General features: G+C 40.0%; 1 protein-coding gene across 1 annotated transcript in view; it reads right to left on the reverse strand.

Annotated features, from left to right (window-relative positions):
* The window catches only part of BRF1 (BRF1 RNA polymerase III transcription initiation factor subunit), a 168,363-nt gene that overhangs the window by 67,840 nt on the left and 82,659 nt on the right, over positions 1-17,864 (reverse strand). Inside the window, 6 exon segments of the mRNA XM_030451588.1 lie at positions 1,713-1,988; positions 2,702-2,794; positions 2,881-2,920; positions 4,470-4,596; positions 13,963-14,059; positions 15,174-15,323. Coding sequence (XP_030307448.1) covers positions 1,713-1,988; positions 2,702-2,794; positions 2,881-2,920; positions 4,470-4,596; positions 13,963-14,059; positions 15,174-15,323 — 783 coding nt within the window.

Genomic DNA, 17,864 nt, shown 5'->3' on the forward strand with positions numbered 1-17,864 from the left:
ATACCACACAGGCATTGCATGGCAAGGGCTCAGAGACTGTAAACTTTCAAATTATTAAAACAAAGTAGCAAAGTCACTAAAAAAAAAATTATCTACAATCAAAATACAACCAAAACAATACAACAATAATTCAGCATATGAGCTTCACAGTATATTAAGAAAATAAGTACTTGTTCAAAACCAATCATTTTTCAGATGCATTAAAAGAGAACGAACATACTGAAGCCTATTCAGTATTGAAATTCAGTTCATTTGGCACGTCCTCAAGTTTTGGAAGAAAACAAACAGCAAAAGCAGACAAGCCATAGCATGAGCAGCCATGCACTCTCCTGCCCACTTGCCTGAAACCTGACTCAAAGCAACATACCTGGCTATACCAGCTTAGCTTCATCTTTAAACTCAGCCTGTCCATTAAAATGGTCAATATCTATGCCAGCTGAGAAGTGTCCATCACTGGGTACTCATTTTTACAGGTCATTGGCTAGCCAGACAACAACAGCTTCTAGCCATTACTGACCTCTCTTCGACATGAACTGCTGATTTCCAGAAAAAAGATGAGCCACAAGCCATCTATTTTCTTAATTGTAATTAAAACAAAACTGAACCACTCAACTGTTTCTATATGATTTTGTTTGTTCAAAATATACACATGCAATCATCCTGCTACATTTCTAGGATGTAAACACTAACTCAAGAAGAACCTGAATGCACTAAGTTCATCTATAGAGGCAGGGAGTACCTATTGTAAGTAAGTGCTGTTGAACAAAAATTTCCATCAGAACAGTTTGGGTAACAAAATGTTCTGCTGCATCAAACCCCACGTAAGCTGACAAAAGAGATTCAGACAGGTGTGTCTTGTGATGGAAAAATTATCTGTGATGAAGAAAACAATAAAATGCCCTTTAGATAGGTTCTGTTCTCAGTGTCATTAAGATGCAAAAGAAATTGTAAAAAATGCCATCTCCATAAACCTCAAGCACACGTAAGAAAGAGCAAACACACGTGCCTGGATGACTGGCTGTTTGCAGCACTGTCTGCTTTAATGGCTCTAGCAAAACTGCCTTCCTTAGTGGATCAGACGTGCTCCTACTGTACTATACAGAGCTATATGATGCAGAGAGATCAGAGGGTTTTAAGAAAAATGGAGCAAAACCACCAGAACACACACCAAAGCGTGTACCAAAGAAAAATGCACACAACCAGTTACTAAATCTTACAAACATTTTAAATATTTGCCATTTGCAAAGATTCTCAATCAGAGAGACAGATTGCATCATGTTTGACTTCAGTGAAATGTCTCCTGAGGAAGTCAGCCTTGATCTACAATTCTCACACATGGCTTTTCATTTCCAGTCATATTTACAAGAATACACTTCCTCTAATTTCCTAATTGAGACTGCATGGCTTTAAATATGCCCATCAGCTATCATCTGACTGCAAATCTATCTGACTCAGAGATACACGTTCTCAGAAAATAATCAGGAATTCCAGATTTTCCTGCAGCTCCCTGAGGAGCAGATGCCAGCAAACAACATCAACAACCAAGACCACTGGTCCCATCCAGCCTCACAGTTCACATACCTCAATGTAAAGATTGATTCACAGAATTTCTACTATGGCAACTATCAAAATACATGGAAATTACACAACAAACCCACAACTGGCTGTATGTGTCCAGTTTCCCCATCAAGCTGAACTGGTCTCCTACTCACCAGGCTCTCGGTCCTTAGTGTAGATACATTCCTTTATGGACTCTGTAATGCCAAGACTAGCTGCAGTGGGGAGTGGGCCAAGCAAGGATTCCAGTGCAGGTGGTCTTACAAGAGCTTCATTTCCATTTTTGCATTCCTCCTCGTCATTTTTTTTTACTGTGTCATTCTCATGAAGTTCATTATAAAAGTCTTTGTTTAAGTGATTAGCAGCTGCTTCTAGTTCCTCATCTGCCTCCTCCTCTCCAAGTAGGCTAGAGCTGTTATCCTCTATAGAATCTGTAATGGGAAAAAAGCCCCAACAGATCATTGCATACCACCTGCTACAGAAACTAAATAAATATAGACACTCACTTAAAGAATAAAAATCTTTCAGAGAAAATCTGTAGAAGAAATACACAATATTTTGGTATTGTGTAATTGGTGATATTTTTATGAATACATAGAGTTTACAGATGCTCCTCAAATTCGTTACCTTAGCTATCAAAATGCATTTTGGGGAATATAATAATAATTTCATATAGAAGTACTGTGTTATCAAAGTATGGCAAGTAAAAGGGCTTTGCAAGAGAAGTCAGCCTCTCACTGGTGTAATTACAAATCAAAAATAGGCAGTTCAATCTTCACAAAGTCCTTCCATACCACCCAGTCAACTGGAGGACTGGGTGACAAGAGGGTCTACATACTGGTCTACTGCACTTTCAGTGATGAAAAGGAACATTCTCAGGTGCCAGTGCCAAGCTTACATTGGCACCAGCAAAGAAAAACAACTGAAATCATTAATGAAATGTCACTGTAATGAACTATGTCATTGTTTTGAAGACTAATATATGAGCCAGCTACCTGGCAGAGAGAACCCCAAAGCAATAGAGATCTTCTACTATGCAAGTATAAATATGATCACATTTATCACAATAAAGTTCATGCACTTAAGACTGCCTGCAGGGTATGAATCCATTCCTACTAAAGGAGTCACAACACTCTAGACTTACCATCTTTAGTGAAATTTGCAAATACGCCTTTTGCTTTTGGTCTACTGTTTTCTAATTCAATCTCTATTTCATCTTGATAGCTTGATATTTCACCTGTGGTGTTGAAATAAAAACAAAATTCAGCAATCATTGATGTAATTTGAACAAATGAGAGGTATGTTACATGAAACAAGTTATACCTTCAAAATCCTCCAGCTTTTTTGATAATGCCTTCTCAAGCTGAAATGAAAAAAAAACACGAAATTACTGAAAAAACTCCACTACTTCATACTATTTGTGAACCATATAGAGATAACAATAGGGTATATTAAAAGAAATAACCAGGTTTTGAAACCCAATTCAAATTACTTCTGTCAGAAAGGTGAGACAAGCTTCAAAATACTGACCAATATCAAAAGTTAGCTGCCCCATCTCTGTACTTCAAAAGGAACCTTCACTCTGGCAAGCTGCAAATAAAAGGCCCTGTTCTTCAGCAGCCACATTCTAAGACTGCCTGCAGGTGTGAGCAAGCACAAGGACAGTGCTGAAAATATGGTGCCCAGTCCAGAGACATCACACAGGTGATAGCAGAATGTAAGCACACAGGTGCCTACAGCACCTGGCAGGCTCTTGAAAACATGAGAAACACACTTACAGACCTTTAAATGATAGTGGATTTAGAACAGAGAAAAAAAAAACCTGAAAAATTAATAACATAAGATTTGGTTATGATGGTGGTAAAATCTTTTCCTCTTGTGCCATCTTTAGTTCATGTTTCTTTGTAAAGAAGTTAAGCCACATGAGAACTTATCTCTGTGGAAGCAGGTGCTGTACCACACAAAACCCCAGCAGTCTCATTAAAGTAATTGGGTTATTGCTTTCATATGTGTTTAAAAAGAAAGCTGTATGTGAGGGCACTTCTCCTGACCACGGGTACCACCTTAAAACCAGTGCATGGTTTCTGCTTCAATTACAAGCATTACACCTTTGAAACCCTGATCCTTGCTAACCAGGGTGGAAGAGTCCATACAGCACACACAAGTGTTGACACCAGGACAGCTACTCTAGACCACCACGCCCCAAGCTCAGCTTCACTTGTCACATGAGGGTCCCCAGTTTTGTGAGGACAAAGGATCTGATGCTTTGTAAAAAGTCAGGGCACAAGAAGAGATACACACATGCAGTAGGAAAGTGAGCATAAAGGACATAACAGTGCTTCACAGAACTGCATCAGCTTGCAAACAGGGAGCATCTGCATTGAGTGTGCTGAGCCCTCATCTAAAATACAGCAGTTGTGGACTGAGCACCGAACACTGGTACCCTGGAAAATACAGAGGCTCAGCTGGTGCTCATTTACTCGGCTACCCAGACATCCTCATCTGCTCTAACGAGAGCACTGAGTCTGTGCTTCCTGCAGTGCCTAGCTTAGACACACTTCCATCCCTCATCAGGGGATGTTAAAAGCAACATTTGAAGCTACATATCTGACAGAACATGTCTCTCTTGAGGAGGAGGCAAAAATTATATCAGAGAAAAAGGTTCCCCCCCCCCCTTTTATTTCCCTTGTAACTGGGAAGCTATCCCTTTGCCAGTAAAACAAAAAATATCCTCTAGTTAATGAGTACCAAATGCACTAGAGCTCACCCTTCTCTCAAGAACCTCCAAATAAATGTAGCTAACTGTTATCAGAGGTTGGTCAGTTAGGATTTAGTATTAACTGATTTGAAAACGAATATAAAGTGAGAAGAGAGAGGAGAGAAATACAGAAGGCATCTGATTCAGAAGTCACCTGTTGTATCTTCAGTTTTTTTTGACCAGCTGTAAATGAAGGAGGGTCGCATTCTTCTTCCAAGTCAATCTTCATAAACTCATCTATGGTTAGCTGACTCGTTGGTGTGTCTTCAAACTCTGTCAACCTACCAAAGCATACAGCACATTATCATAACATTTTTAAGAGCTTTTTTAAAAGTATCAAAGTTTGTCAAATTGCTGTTACAGACTAAACATGTATATTTATGTTTATTCAGAAACTCTGGCTCAACTGCAGAATACATTAAAACTGAAGTGATACTAATTGTTTCATCTGCTGCAAAGAAAGTATCTTTTCGTATCACAAATTAGCTTTTGTTATTACAGTATGTAACACACACGGTTTTTGATGAGCAGAGACTGAACAGAACTACCGCAGCCACTGTAGTCAATTAAGTATAGACTGACAAAACTGAGATGAAAAATGCCTCTCATTCCTCATGTCTCATTGCTTTTGTTATAAAAAACAAAACAGATTTCCAAGCTAAAATATCTGCAATCATAGTTCAGAAGTACGCTCAAAAATATTCCTGATATGTAAGCATGATTAATTTATGCAAAGCAAATGTTTAAGTAGCATATCTTCAGCAGACTGTAAGAGGGACAAGAAGCAATCTTTCCAGGACACAGAAGCAGCAGTAAAATAAAGGGATGCACAAACGCAATATGTGAATGGATGTAATTTTACAATAATATACTTTGTATTTGTGTAATGTGTGCATTTTAGAAGTTTGTATCTATGTGAGAGATGGAGTAGCTCCTTAGGGAACTGCCATGAAAGCAGCTGAATCTTTCAAAGGAACTGAGTCTTAAATGAGACCACGTTGTAACTTCATCCACAATTTTCTGCATTTTGTACAGGTGGCTGAGAATGAGCATATCCATTCTACAGACAGAGAAAAAGAGACAAAAGGTTAAGTAGAAAGCCAGGTCAGGAAGCGTCTGGCAGAATGCTTTCCTGACAGAAAGTGCCCTTTTAATATTATCAACATTTTCCATGGGAAAACAGCAGCTGCTTCACTGGAATATTCCCATCTTCCAGAGGAAGCAAAGCTGACAACAGCTTCCATTTGCAAAGCTAGGAAACTAAAAACAGCAATTCAGTACTCCCAGCACAAGACCCCTAAGCATTTCTCCTCTCCAAAACTCAGTCACGGTTTTCTCTTTTGCCTGTGACTGCAACACAACTTCTTCCAAAGAAGGAATTTTCTCTAGGACAGAAATTCAGCTTCCAACCAACTCCAGGGTCAAAGCCAAAAGCACTTCACCATGCTCTCTCACTGTATCCTATCAGTACCTGTACTTTTGTTGTACAAATTGAGGAACAAGACAAGACAGCCCATACACCCTGCTTCTGGAGCACGGTCCACAGGCCACATGTGGCATCTCATGCTATGAAATGCACAGGGGGAGCCAAGCACCTCTATATAAAACTAGCAGGAAGCAGCACACCGAGCCCACACACGGCTGTGCTGGCCAGGATCAGTGCTGCTGAGGAAAAGAAAGCCTCTGAAGCCCAGTCTCACTTTTGGAGTTCTGGCATCTCCATAAAGCCCCAAATTAGCCATGCACTTGAGAGTGACTGACAGCCCGAAACTTTGCCTCAGAGTACCAGGGACCAGCTCCCTCCTCCTCTCTTTCAAATCAAATTGGAAAGGAGAGGAGGATACTGTTGGCAGCAGCAGCACCCAGCTTTTAATTAACAGACTAGAAATCTTTCTCAGCATTAATGGGCTTCCAGCATGCATAACCCATCTTGCAGGAGGGAGCCTCATCTATCAGGCTAGAGGAGAAACCTGACTAGGCATTGTTATTATTATTTTAATTCAGAATTCATTTAATGCCAAATCCATGCATCACTTTAGGAGCATGTATCACCCCAGCCACCATCATTAAATTACAGTCATCCATCTCTCCACATATGAATCATGCACTCACAGGTAGTCCCAATTCAGCAAGACTTTTCCTCCCATCCAGCCTCACCTAGTTAAAATGTTATTTTCCACCCACTGTAAAAAGCCAACACACACTTTGGCAAAGATGCCCGGTTTGTTTACCCCACACATGTTTCTGTGTTTGAGATGAGCAGTCAGAGACCAGCCAAAACAGCATCACCTCTAGGCATGAGAAGCAACACAGAAAACTCCAGCAGCACAACCAGTTGCTCATGAAGCAATATTGGGGATGAGATGACCATGGTTGGGTTTCAACACTCAAGCCCGTGGCACGTCTCCCTGCGGACACCTGAGGCTCTGTCTGTCCCTCTCCTTGTCCACCATGTCCTGACTCACATCACGTACCCTGCACCCCTCACACATTGATCCACGGGTGAGACAAGGTGTCACCAGCTGTCACGAGCTTCTCGAGTCTTCTTGAGTGACAGCTACAGCCCAGAGTCACAACGGCAGCACTGGTGTCTCCTAAGGGTTTATGTGCACAGGGACAGGGACATCATGTTTGCTGCTGGTGATACCCAGCAGCTCAAACCCACAGCATGGTTCAACCATCAAATCCAGATACCAGCACCCAGTCCCACCCCTGTGCCCTTCTCTTCCTCCATCCTGATCCAAGCCCAAGGGGGCTTGGACCACCCAGTGGTGAGGGCTGCCAGCATGATGGTGGAGGCAAAGGCTGGTAGCAAACCCTAATTTGGGGCACCATGTTGTTTCTTAACTTCTCACTGTTCTCAACCACAAAGCTCTACCCCTCCTCCTGAAATGAAGAACCATCCCTGATGATCAGGATCACAGCTTGAGCACCATCTCTGTGGGAGAGCGAGCTGTTCACTCAACATTTTCTCCTTTAACTTGATATAAACAAATACCTGCGTTTGCCAGCTAGCTGCCTGCCTCAACACTGTACATTGGCTGATATCCTGTCTGTGTATTTTTAAACATTTCTTTAATTTTCTCCAGTGTTTGGACACATGCCACCAAGGCAACAAACTGATGCAGGCAGTAGTCTGCACCGCATGTAACAAGGTAACATCAGTTTGGCAGCTATGAAAAACTGACACAACCTTAATTATAAGCACATTAATTTCAGCAGCAAGGGAGTGCCCTCCTGGAAAAAAAAAAATTAAAAAAATAGCTACAGGCTGTTTTTTAAGTTCCACATAAAAATTATGTCAAAGTTCACTTTGCACTTTTGTTAATCTAAAAAAATCTAGTAAGAGTTGCCATTTTAAGTCAAGCACAGAAGGAGGAAAATAAACAGATATACAAATTAAGATATTATTTCCTTGGCACAAATTCAAAAGGGCTCTAAAAATTGCAATTTGGCAGACAAGTATTGTCTATTTATAGTCAAAGCAGAGGCAGCCACTACAGCTCAGTTTCCAGTATAAACCCTCCTCTTCGAGTTTCTCACAGCAAACTCTTTCAAGCAAATTCCTTTGGGAGAAAAGTTTTTCTAGAGCTTGGTGTCATCTGCCCCTAATCCCAACCTTTTTTTTTTTTTTTCCCATATAAAATTTTCCACAGCTTTTGTTCCATCTGTTTACAGACAAAACCCACACCTCATCTTCTGATAAAGCACTTTTGTGCAAAAAAACAGTAAAGCGATTCTGTTCACACTTAATTTAGCTCCCAATAAGGGAAAATGGGTCAGTCATTTTGAAGTTATGAGCAACGGTTTTTTCACTTGGTTTTTGTTTCAGAGATATCATCTGGTGAAGACTTAATGAACCCAGTCTACAGCTAAGGAAAAAAAGACTCCTGTGTGTAGATAGCTACTCAGCTTTAATGTTTAATTTAAATTCTGCAGCAGTGAGGTGCGACAAAGCACTTAAAAAGAACAAGATCTTCTGGAGTCCAACTCACAAATGCCTCAAGTTTTTGAACAAAATCATTCCAAGTTTAATGTCCAAGAGCAACTTCTAAGCAGAGATCATTTAGGAAAACCTCCAATGTCCTCCTACATATGCCAAATCAGCATCTAGCTCTAGGAAATCAGGCAGCATAAAGCAGAGGCATCTGTGCAGGAACCCTATAAAGCAGGGAAAACAAATTGTAACTTCATTGGCAACTGTTTTTTAAAAGAGTGAATGTGAGCACATAACCTTTAATAAAGTACTTAAACTTTTTTTATTAATGGGTCAAAAACCCCCAACAAAACACTAAGCTGAATATTGGCATATTGTTAGCAGAAATTGATGCAAGAGATTTATTTTAAGATAGGCTGGTGGTGGTAATTACATTCCTCTGATTTTTCCCAAATTAACAATACAATGAGAACCTTAAGTAATTATCTACATAATTTTAACTGTCATATCAATTGCAAATATTCTAGTAAAAGATCAGATGATTTGACAAATCCAGCACTTACAAACTCTCAAAAAGAAGTTTGCACTTGGGCACATTAGAGAAGTACCAAAACATTGCACCACGTCCTCACTGTTTTAACTTCACATTCATCAGCACTACCTTCCACTCCAAACCCATGCATTTGCTCATAGGAAAGAAGTTCTTAATTCACAGTGATGCAGCAAACCATCACTATTTTTTACAGTACAAATGTAACAGTCTATTCCATCATCCTTCTCTCCTCATTTTATTTCCAAATCGTACAATGCTTATGCATGAATTGTTTATGGAATATGTACCCTGAAAGTGATACTTAATAGAGAACATATATCAGAAATCATTAAATGTTCTATTAAATGTTTCCTAAATGACATAAAAAAAGTTTTCCAGTAGCCACCAGTATGTAAATAAACAGAAGTGCAATCTGCTTCTACGTAATCACTGTATGTATATAAATAATTTTACATTGTACTTGCAACAATATAAAAAGGGTATTTTTAAAGCTTTATGAATTAGTATCTCATTACTAAGGGCAAGGATAAATTAGAGGTGATCCTGTTCTTGTGGTTTTACAACTTAAAGCTTATCGCCTGAGATGTGCTAAATTAGTCTGTGCTAAACCTAATCCAACTGTAAAGAGAAATATTTTCACTTAAACAACTTCCATGGTGTACTACATTAATACATTTCATCTCTTGTAATGGACTAAGAGAATACACACATAGTCCTTTACTGCAAATTAGTTGTGACTGATAATTTATGGTGCTCATTTGATGGCAACTCTCTGGCACTTTTCTAAGTAGTAAAGAATGCATACCTTGAAAGATTTATTCTACTGAATAAAAGCACCTTTTAAAATTAGTTGCTTTTATTGACAGATGTCCCTGGCTATCCCACAAGTCCACCACTCTAAACCATCTGGAATATTTTGCTATTTTTCTTTTTCCCTGGTTCATGTGTTCACACCACAATAATGACAAAAAATGCTCTAACATTCTTTAAAATGTTGTTTCATTAGCATGGTTCCTCCGTTATGTTCTGTCAAAAACACTCTATGATCCCCTGGAAAAAAAAAAAAGTATGCTACCTAATTTCCTAACAGTAACTCAGATGAGGAAAGTCAAACACAGAGAAATCTGTTTACAAGATCTAAGCCCGAGTTAGTGTTAATAAGATAATTTTTTATCAAAAGTAACAGATACAAATTATTTAGAAATGACATTTTAAAAATAAGTATGAACTACCAAAGTATATTAGGAGTGTAGTTACTAGCTGTATAGAAGCCAGATTTATAAAGTGGAACATAATGATACCAGATTCTTCAAAAATAAAACCTTTTTTCATTATAACAGGAAATCCAACTTACCAAGGTATGCAATGCCAACCTGAGTAGATCAAGTTGTATTCCACTCACTGTACTATAGAGATTTCTAGAAATGATCTATAAGCCAACTGAAATTATTTAACTGGAGACATAAATATTCTTTTAAAATTTCTTCTGTATTCTTCTTAAAAAATGTCTTAGCTTACCACAACAGCGCCCAGCAAGGAACTCCATGGCTTGGATACAAGATCTGAGCAGACACCACCATGAGCTCCTTTAGATGAAGTTACTTTCTGAAAGCTTCCTCTCTACACTGGCACTTTCAACAAGGGCACTTACACAACTCTGACATATGAAACAACCTCCACCCTTCTCAGTGCTCAAAACCTTAGGTGAAGAACTCTCACTTAATGCAGTTACCTATCACAGGATTTTAACATCACTTTACTTGGATCGCAGCTGAACACAGACTACTTGTGCCCTTCCCTTCATTTCTGGCCTTGATATGGCTTTGGTGTTTTAGAAATCATCACTTTGCATCCCTATTACCTTCTCTTACCCACCCTGATTCCAGACTCACAGGTTGACCTGCTCCTCACTTTGTGATACAAGAAGCCTGCTTGGCTGAGAATGCACTGGGAGCTTGGACATGAAGTTTCTGTAAGCTAAATACTGCAGAAAGGAAAGTGAGAAAGCTACAGGCAATAAATTTTATCTCTATGAATGAATCTTTAATTTTTCCAGAAAATTACCAATGCAGCCATTGAAAGAGCTGTAGTTGGACCCTCAGGATGGGAGCAAAGGACCCTATTTACAAATGTCCTGCCACGTCTCCAACTAGTAAATGGAGTTCCATTGTGACAGATCTTGTCTTCCTTCCCCTAAAATGCTATTTTTTTTTGTAAGGAAAAACATTCACCTCCAAAATGAGCACTTTAAGCCCATCCTACCCTTTTATTGTGAGTTCTTTCTAAATTAAGCTTTATTTCTGAAGTCTGTCAGAAATAGGTTTTTTAACCAAGAAGAAATGTTTTTTTATGTAAAAAGCAGCTCTATTTTAAGATAAAGAAAGTAAGCCAAGAAGTTAAATCCAAGTGTTAACAAAGATAAGCTGATTTTTTAATTTCTATTAAAGACCGCGTAAGATCTTCAAACAGGCACGAGGGCTACGTATTATTAGATAATGCCATAATGGCAAGTATCACAAAAATTATTCTCACTGCAGATAAGAAAGAAATTTAGTATGCAGAGAGAGTATGCAATAAGCAAATAAACAGATGAAGAGGCAAAGTATGTAAAGATTAAAATGCATGCAGCAAAGACCAGGTGCATTGGACACCAGCACACAATGTGAATACTAAACTAAATAAAAGGGTTGGGCTTATTAAAACTTAATTTCTGCTATCTCTATAGATGATTACACAGAAAATAACAATTTGGACTAATTAGTTAATATTTTGTACAGTACTTTGAATATATAAAGTGATATATAAGTTAATACAATTTCAATTACACTGGAAATGAGATGGAATTATCAGTGCATTTATTAATATTTATTACATTGGCTTTCAACAACAGCAACAAGCTTTACATTTTAATTGGGTGCTTCAAAACATAAAGCTAGAAGGCCCTGTGAGGTAACTACAAAGTTTTCTTACCAAGATCCTATGTAAACCCCACAATATTAAAAAATAAACACACACTGTTTTTCGACCAAACAGGTGGTTAAATTAAAAATCTTGATTAGAGGATGAGTGACAGGGTCCACATGACACACTTCATTGGTTTTTCCTTCCAAAATACATCCCTTTATAATCAGATCATCCATTTTTATGACCATGAAGCTACGTCATATTTTTTGTGAAAAGCCTCCCAAAGAGCTACTCCTCCAGTACACAGTGGTGAAAGAGGAAAAGAATACAGGGACCTAGGGTTGGTGCTCTCCAGCTGGTGGACAAACAGGGTGAACCAACCCCCTTTTACACAGCTGCATTGCACAGGATCAGGAGGGAAGGAAGCCCATTCCCTCCCTGTCTTCACAAAACAAGAAGCCCAGCAGGGCTTTCTTACAAAGCACTTCTCCTACAACCTCAATTAAGCCACTATCAGCACAGCCCTGTCCCCCAAACCTCCTGAGCTGCTGGGATGCCTCTGCAGGGCATGGGAGAAGGCACCTGATTTCATTGCCTCTCCTTCCCTTGAACATTTCTGCCACGGAAATTCATCACTACCCAAAACGAATCAACTTTCCAATGCCTGTGCTCCTCCATGAGCCACACAGCCAACTGGGAACTAAATCAAACCATACAGCAGAACTGCAGGCTGGATGTTCCAGCAGTAACAGGATTCCTGTTTGGTTTCACTTCAAGAGCTGTCAGGGCAAAGTCAATCATTGGTGAGTGCAGCATCCAGCACCGTCCATTAAATGAGCATTCACTCAACTACACCAACAACTTCAGAATGCACAAAGCAGCAGCAGCAGCTCTTTACAAACCAGAGTAACTATAGCAATAATTAAAAGGAAACAAAACTGTACATCACACTGAGAAGCAAAGAAATTTTAAAGAACAAGAAACAAGTGCTTATTAACTCGGACAACTTCTACTCACTGGCATTTTGAGAGGAATTTCTCAAACAAAAAGGAAAAAAATTGGAGTGCAGAAGAACTTATTTCAAAGGTATTTTTTTATTTGCCTTCGTTAAATACGTATATAACATGCTGTTATTTGAAAAACATCAATCAAAATTTATAGATTCGTGATAAATACCAAGTTGTTAATTATAGCTACATGAAAATAATTCAGCTGTCACGTTTGACCCTGTCAAAGTAAATAACGCTGTCAATTTTAGTTGATATGCATGACTTGAGTAAACATTCAAAGCATGAATTTTGAAGTAAGATTTCTCGCTTTGAAACAATTGCTCAAATTAAATTTCCTTCCAACTCTAATTTATTATGCTAATTTTCTTAATAAAAATGAACTATTTAAAAAAGGCATCTTGAAGTAAGATTGTGGGTGCATTAAATCATTAATCATAGAAAATGCACATTAAAACACCGTGACCTGTTGACATGAGAAAAAAAGTTGCATTTGTACTGCCTCCATCCTTAATAAACCTAACCACTTCAAACACTTTCACATTTATCCCTATACCACTCATGGATGGTAGGGAAATAGTGTCATTTCCTGTTCTAATAATGAAAATGTGGGAAAAAAATATTTTATACAATGAAGAAAATTAATATTATTAACAAGAATTAGATTGTCTGAATGTGCTTAAGATGGTCTCATCAAAAGTGATAGGAAGAGAGACACCAGAGGAGATTTGTTAAAGAGAAACCTTGGTAGGAAAGACTTCAGATTTTTCTGGTGGTACCAAAAATTTCCAGCTAAAGAGAACAGAAAGCACGTGTGCCAGTTAGGTCATTTTTTTTTACCAAACTATGAGGAGGAGAATTTTTTAACTTTTCACAAGTGAGGAAAACTGGATGGCTGCTTCATCAAAATAGCACATTTTCAGCTTTGAGAATGTATCAATCAATTACTTCTTCTTAGGACATGACACCACCGTTACAACTGCTGACCCAACTACTTTTTTTTTGCCTTCAACTCTTCACCTGTTAAATGGGCACAGTGTCGCTCACCAGCTTTACTAAGCTTTTGAGGCCTTACATAAGAGGCAGGCGTACAGTGCTTAAAAATGACCAGCTAAAACACGCTGTACTTGATTTTTTTTTGGCACTTTCTGAAAAGGAAAAGAAGCCTGGTTTTCTCTGATATACATCATTTAGACTACACCACCTTTCAGTACTGTAAAGAAAGATAAAAGCAGTAAAACTGCACTGACTTTTCCTTAATGTAGACTCACAAACCTTGACCACCCTGATGACCTCTTTAACGGTACGTCGGAATCATGCATTCTTGCTGCCACTAGCAGGAGCTGGGAATAGCAGAGAAAGACCAATGTCAAAAAAAAGGAAAACATCCTGGAGCAAAAACAGTCAGATAAGTGTCCCTCTTCTCATGTCCCTGCCTTCAGCTAAAAGCTGTAAATGCTTCTGCTGAGCTTGTCCTCCGCTTGGAATACAAGTGACTGAGTTGGACTTTACAAACTTGCTTCCTAACAATAAACTGATTACAAATTACAGCTCAAAAAAATTCTATGTTTTAGCCTTTGGAATACAGCATACCATTTCAGGTATGTGTTTTTTAATGGGAACATAGAGGCTGAATACAACTGGTCTGTCAAACACACATGGCCAGTCTATGGTATACCACATGATCTGCATTTGCATTGGATGTGGGGACTCAGCACTATCTGCTTCAATCTGTTGATTAAACTATTGCTCATCTGGATATAGTCCTATGCACAGAATTAAGACCAGTCTGGTCTCCATAGAGGCAATTGTGCAATCACTATTAACAATAGTGGCTAGAATTTCAAGAGATTATAGTCCCAGGCTCCTAAGATCTAGGTGCCATTTCTCATTCAGCATGCACATGCAGGTCTATAAAATAGAGACATGAACTCTGTGACTATGTACACCCTTTGTTACCCTGCCTTCACTGGCTGGTACTGGGCTTTTAACCCAGCCCTCCCAAACTAGCAGGGTTTTTGTAAGCATCATGACAGTGATGGATCTTGGAAAAGATGAAAAAGGAGAGGAGAATTATTTCACAGAACAGGTCAAAGAGGGCATTTCTTGCATAAGACTCTGTGTAAAGACACAAATCAAAGTGCTTGCACTAATGGTGTCATTTTAGCAGACAAAAAAACCTTTTAGCAGATAGAGCCTGCAGAGCATAGGACCAAGAAGAGCACCAGAAAGGAGGTTAAAAAACCCAAAACATAAGGTACAAAGGATCTGAGCGAGTAACGTAGCAGCAAGGGCAAAAATGAAGTTTGAGTTTCAGAAACTATTTTGATGAAGACCTACATAATCTGTGGGTGCCTGGTGAGCACCACTGAGGAAAGAAGAAACTCTCCTCCTTTCCCAAATCTCAGACTTTCCTGCCCAATGCCCAAGAGGCAATACACCCATCCCCTGACAGACCTGCTCCACAGAGCCCCGAGGGGCGGCGGCCGGTGTGCATCCAGTCCCGCTTCATCCTCTGCAACAGCCGCAGAGCTGTCATGGACACCTCGTGGTTCTTATCCCCAAACTCCAGCATGTGTGCAAAACGAGGAATATACAAACATGGATCTGTAACAGAAAGCAATATGGTTATTTCTAATTCTAACTTTTGTGACAGAAATCGCAGTGCTTGAGCAGCAGTACTGCAGGGCTGTTGTTTGCTTCATACCTCAGCAAACAACATGGACTGTGCTGCTGGGCCAGATCCTCTGATCACTAAGCTTTAGAAGCACCTTTTTAGTTAAGTTAAAACAAAATCCTTTCCTGCCTTATAGACAAGAGACCTTTGAGGCACTGCACAAAGTTTTTCCTATGTGTCTGTCAGGGTCCCTGGCTGACTCCGACATGTGAGTAGTGTTACTGGTATCAGTGAAATTATACCCAAAGCTAAGTCTTTGCAAAAGCTTTTGCAGAACGAGGATGTAACTTAGGTCCAAAACTTTTAACATCTCCTGCAAAGTAAAAAATGAGGTACTTTGCATGTCTCAATACCCACAAACTAAGCTTTGAAAAAAATCATTTGCATAAAATCCCATGTCCCTAACAAAAGTCTGCTTACACTTTCAAAGTTAATTCCAGCTCCTTCTCAAGACTCACGTTCCACCAACACAAAACCCTGTTTATTACAAATACTGAAGCTTATTCTCATTGGTATAAATTGCTGGAACACAGTTAACATCAACAGCACTATGACAATTTAGATTGGCCATGGATCTGCCTCCAGATGTAAAAACTTATTCCAAGTGTTATCAGCTTCAAACTAACTGAAATATGTCAGCATGGATTGTGCTTTGCCTAAACCAATTTATAATTTATCAAACAATCTTGTAAAAGCTACACTTAACACATGTTTACTCTTATTTGAGGTATCAATTTCTCATTTCCTGCCAGCCTTTTATCACTTGACCAAATTTGTTAACTATTAGTCTCAACTCAATTTCCTTAGCTGATTCCCTGTGTGGGCACTTAAACTGATAAAGATGAAAATTCAGCTCGAAATATTGGAACAATCTTAGGGATTTACAATTAATCAAAGCAGTTTCATTTAGCACCAAGTTCTGACAATGATGCCCTGTTGCTATCCATAATTACCAAGATCTCACTGTAGGTGATTATGCCTGTCAGCCCTGCGGAAGCATTGAAATGAAAGCATTTATCAAGCAAGAACTTCCAAATACATCTCCCTCAAAACTGAAGAAATGCCCGAGTGCAGTCACCTCCTCCTAAAAATCAAACGTTTGGAAAAGATTTACCCGATCCCCATGATTATTACGGGCAGTGGTTCTGTACTTCCAAATCTGATCCTGTAAACCTGTACTCAACAAAAAGTAGCAATTCCAAATACAGTAACAACAACAACAAAAAACCCTTCCAAGAATGATAGCCTGGGGTTCAACAGACACTTGAACTTTTCTTTCCACCGTATGCGATGATGCAAAGTAATGCCCGCTGTGCTTTTGCCCTCATCTTATCCCGAGAGGACCCAATTCCAGCTCCTTCGGCCCGCTGAGCTTATCGAGGCATTCAATTTTTCTTTCCGAGCGGAGTTTCTGGAGCATTTACGCGTTTGCTTTGTAGCTGCTCAGACATTTCTGCTGGCATTCATGCCCGCAGGTCATTTGACAAAACATCGCACATCGTTAATTAAATTCTGAAGCTACCAAACAATGAAAAATGAATATGCGGGTGGCTTTTAAGTGAAAAGCCTTAAGAGGCCACAAATGGATACAAAGTACCAATATATATACTCTAAACTCAGGCCAAGGGTAACATAAACATCCCACGTGGGATGTAAACAGTTAAAAAAAATGTAGAAGTTGTAAAGATTGTTAGAAGTTGTAAAGCTCAAAACACTTCGATTCGTCCCACAATTAAACCCACTATTGCTCCTCCCAAGAGCGTTCTGTTTGCCCACAGAGAGACCCTGGGGCTGGAACCTCAGCTCATGGGTGAGCAAGTTCAAGTGAGGCAAAAATGAGTTGAAATGAAGGAGGACCAAGGGGGCTGTGAAACAGACAGACAGAAATAAATTATTTAAGAAAGTTTTTATTTTTGTTTTCTGAAGACTTTCCCTTCTCTATCTGACTTGTGACTGGACTTTTTTGAATTACTCCATGCCACATAGCCACTAACAGGAGTAATATAGAAAAAAATACTCGGAAACTGTAAAATAGGACTTCCCGGCCAGTAACAGGGACGACTGGGCCGGGGCAGCCTTGCCTGCTCCACCACCCCCAAAGGGAAACGAGCACTTTCACGGCGAGGGGGCCGCGGGTCAAAGTGGCTGCTGAAACACTGCTGAAGGCGGAGGGCCCGTACCACCGGTGGCCTGCGAAAACGGGAGGAAATATCTGACAACTTTTTTTAATCCATTCCGCTCCGGCCATGTCCCCAACGTCCCGCAGTTGCCCCAGGTACCGCCCCCGGCGGGCTGCGCGGCGGCCCTGCCCTCCCCGTGGAGCTCGGCAGTGCGGCGCGGCGGCGCCCCCGCCCGGGCCGCCCTGGAAGGGCGGTGCGCGCCCAGGGCCGTCCGCCCCGCTCCAGGAGCCCCTGGGCCGCACGGCGGGTCCGGTCGCCCCCGCACTCAGTGCGACTGGGAGCGGGGCGCGG

The sequence above is a fragment of the Calypte anna genome, chromosome 5A (assembly GCF_003957555.1).
Source record: "Calypte anna isolate BGI_N300 chromosome 5A, bCalAnn1_v1.p, whole genome shotgun sequence".
NCBI classification, from domain to species: domain Eukaryota; kingdom Metazoa; phylum Chordata; class Aves; order Apodiformes; family Trochilidae; genus Calypte; species Calypte anna.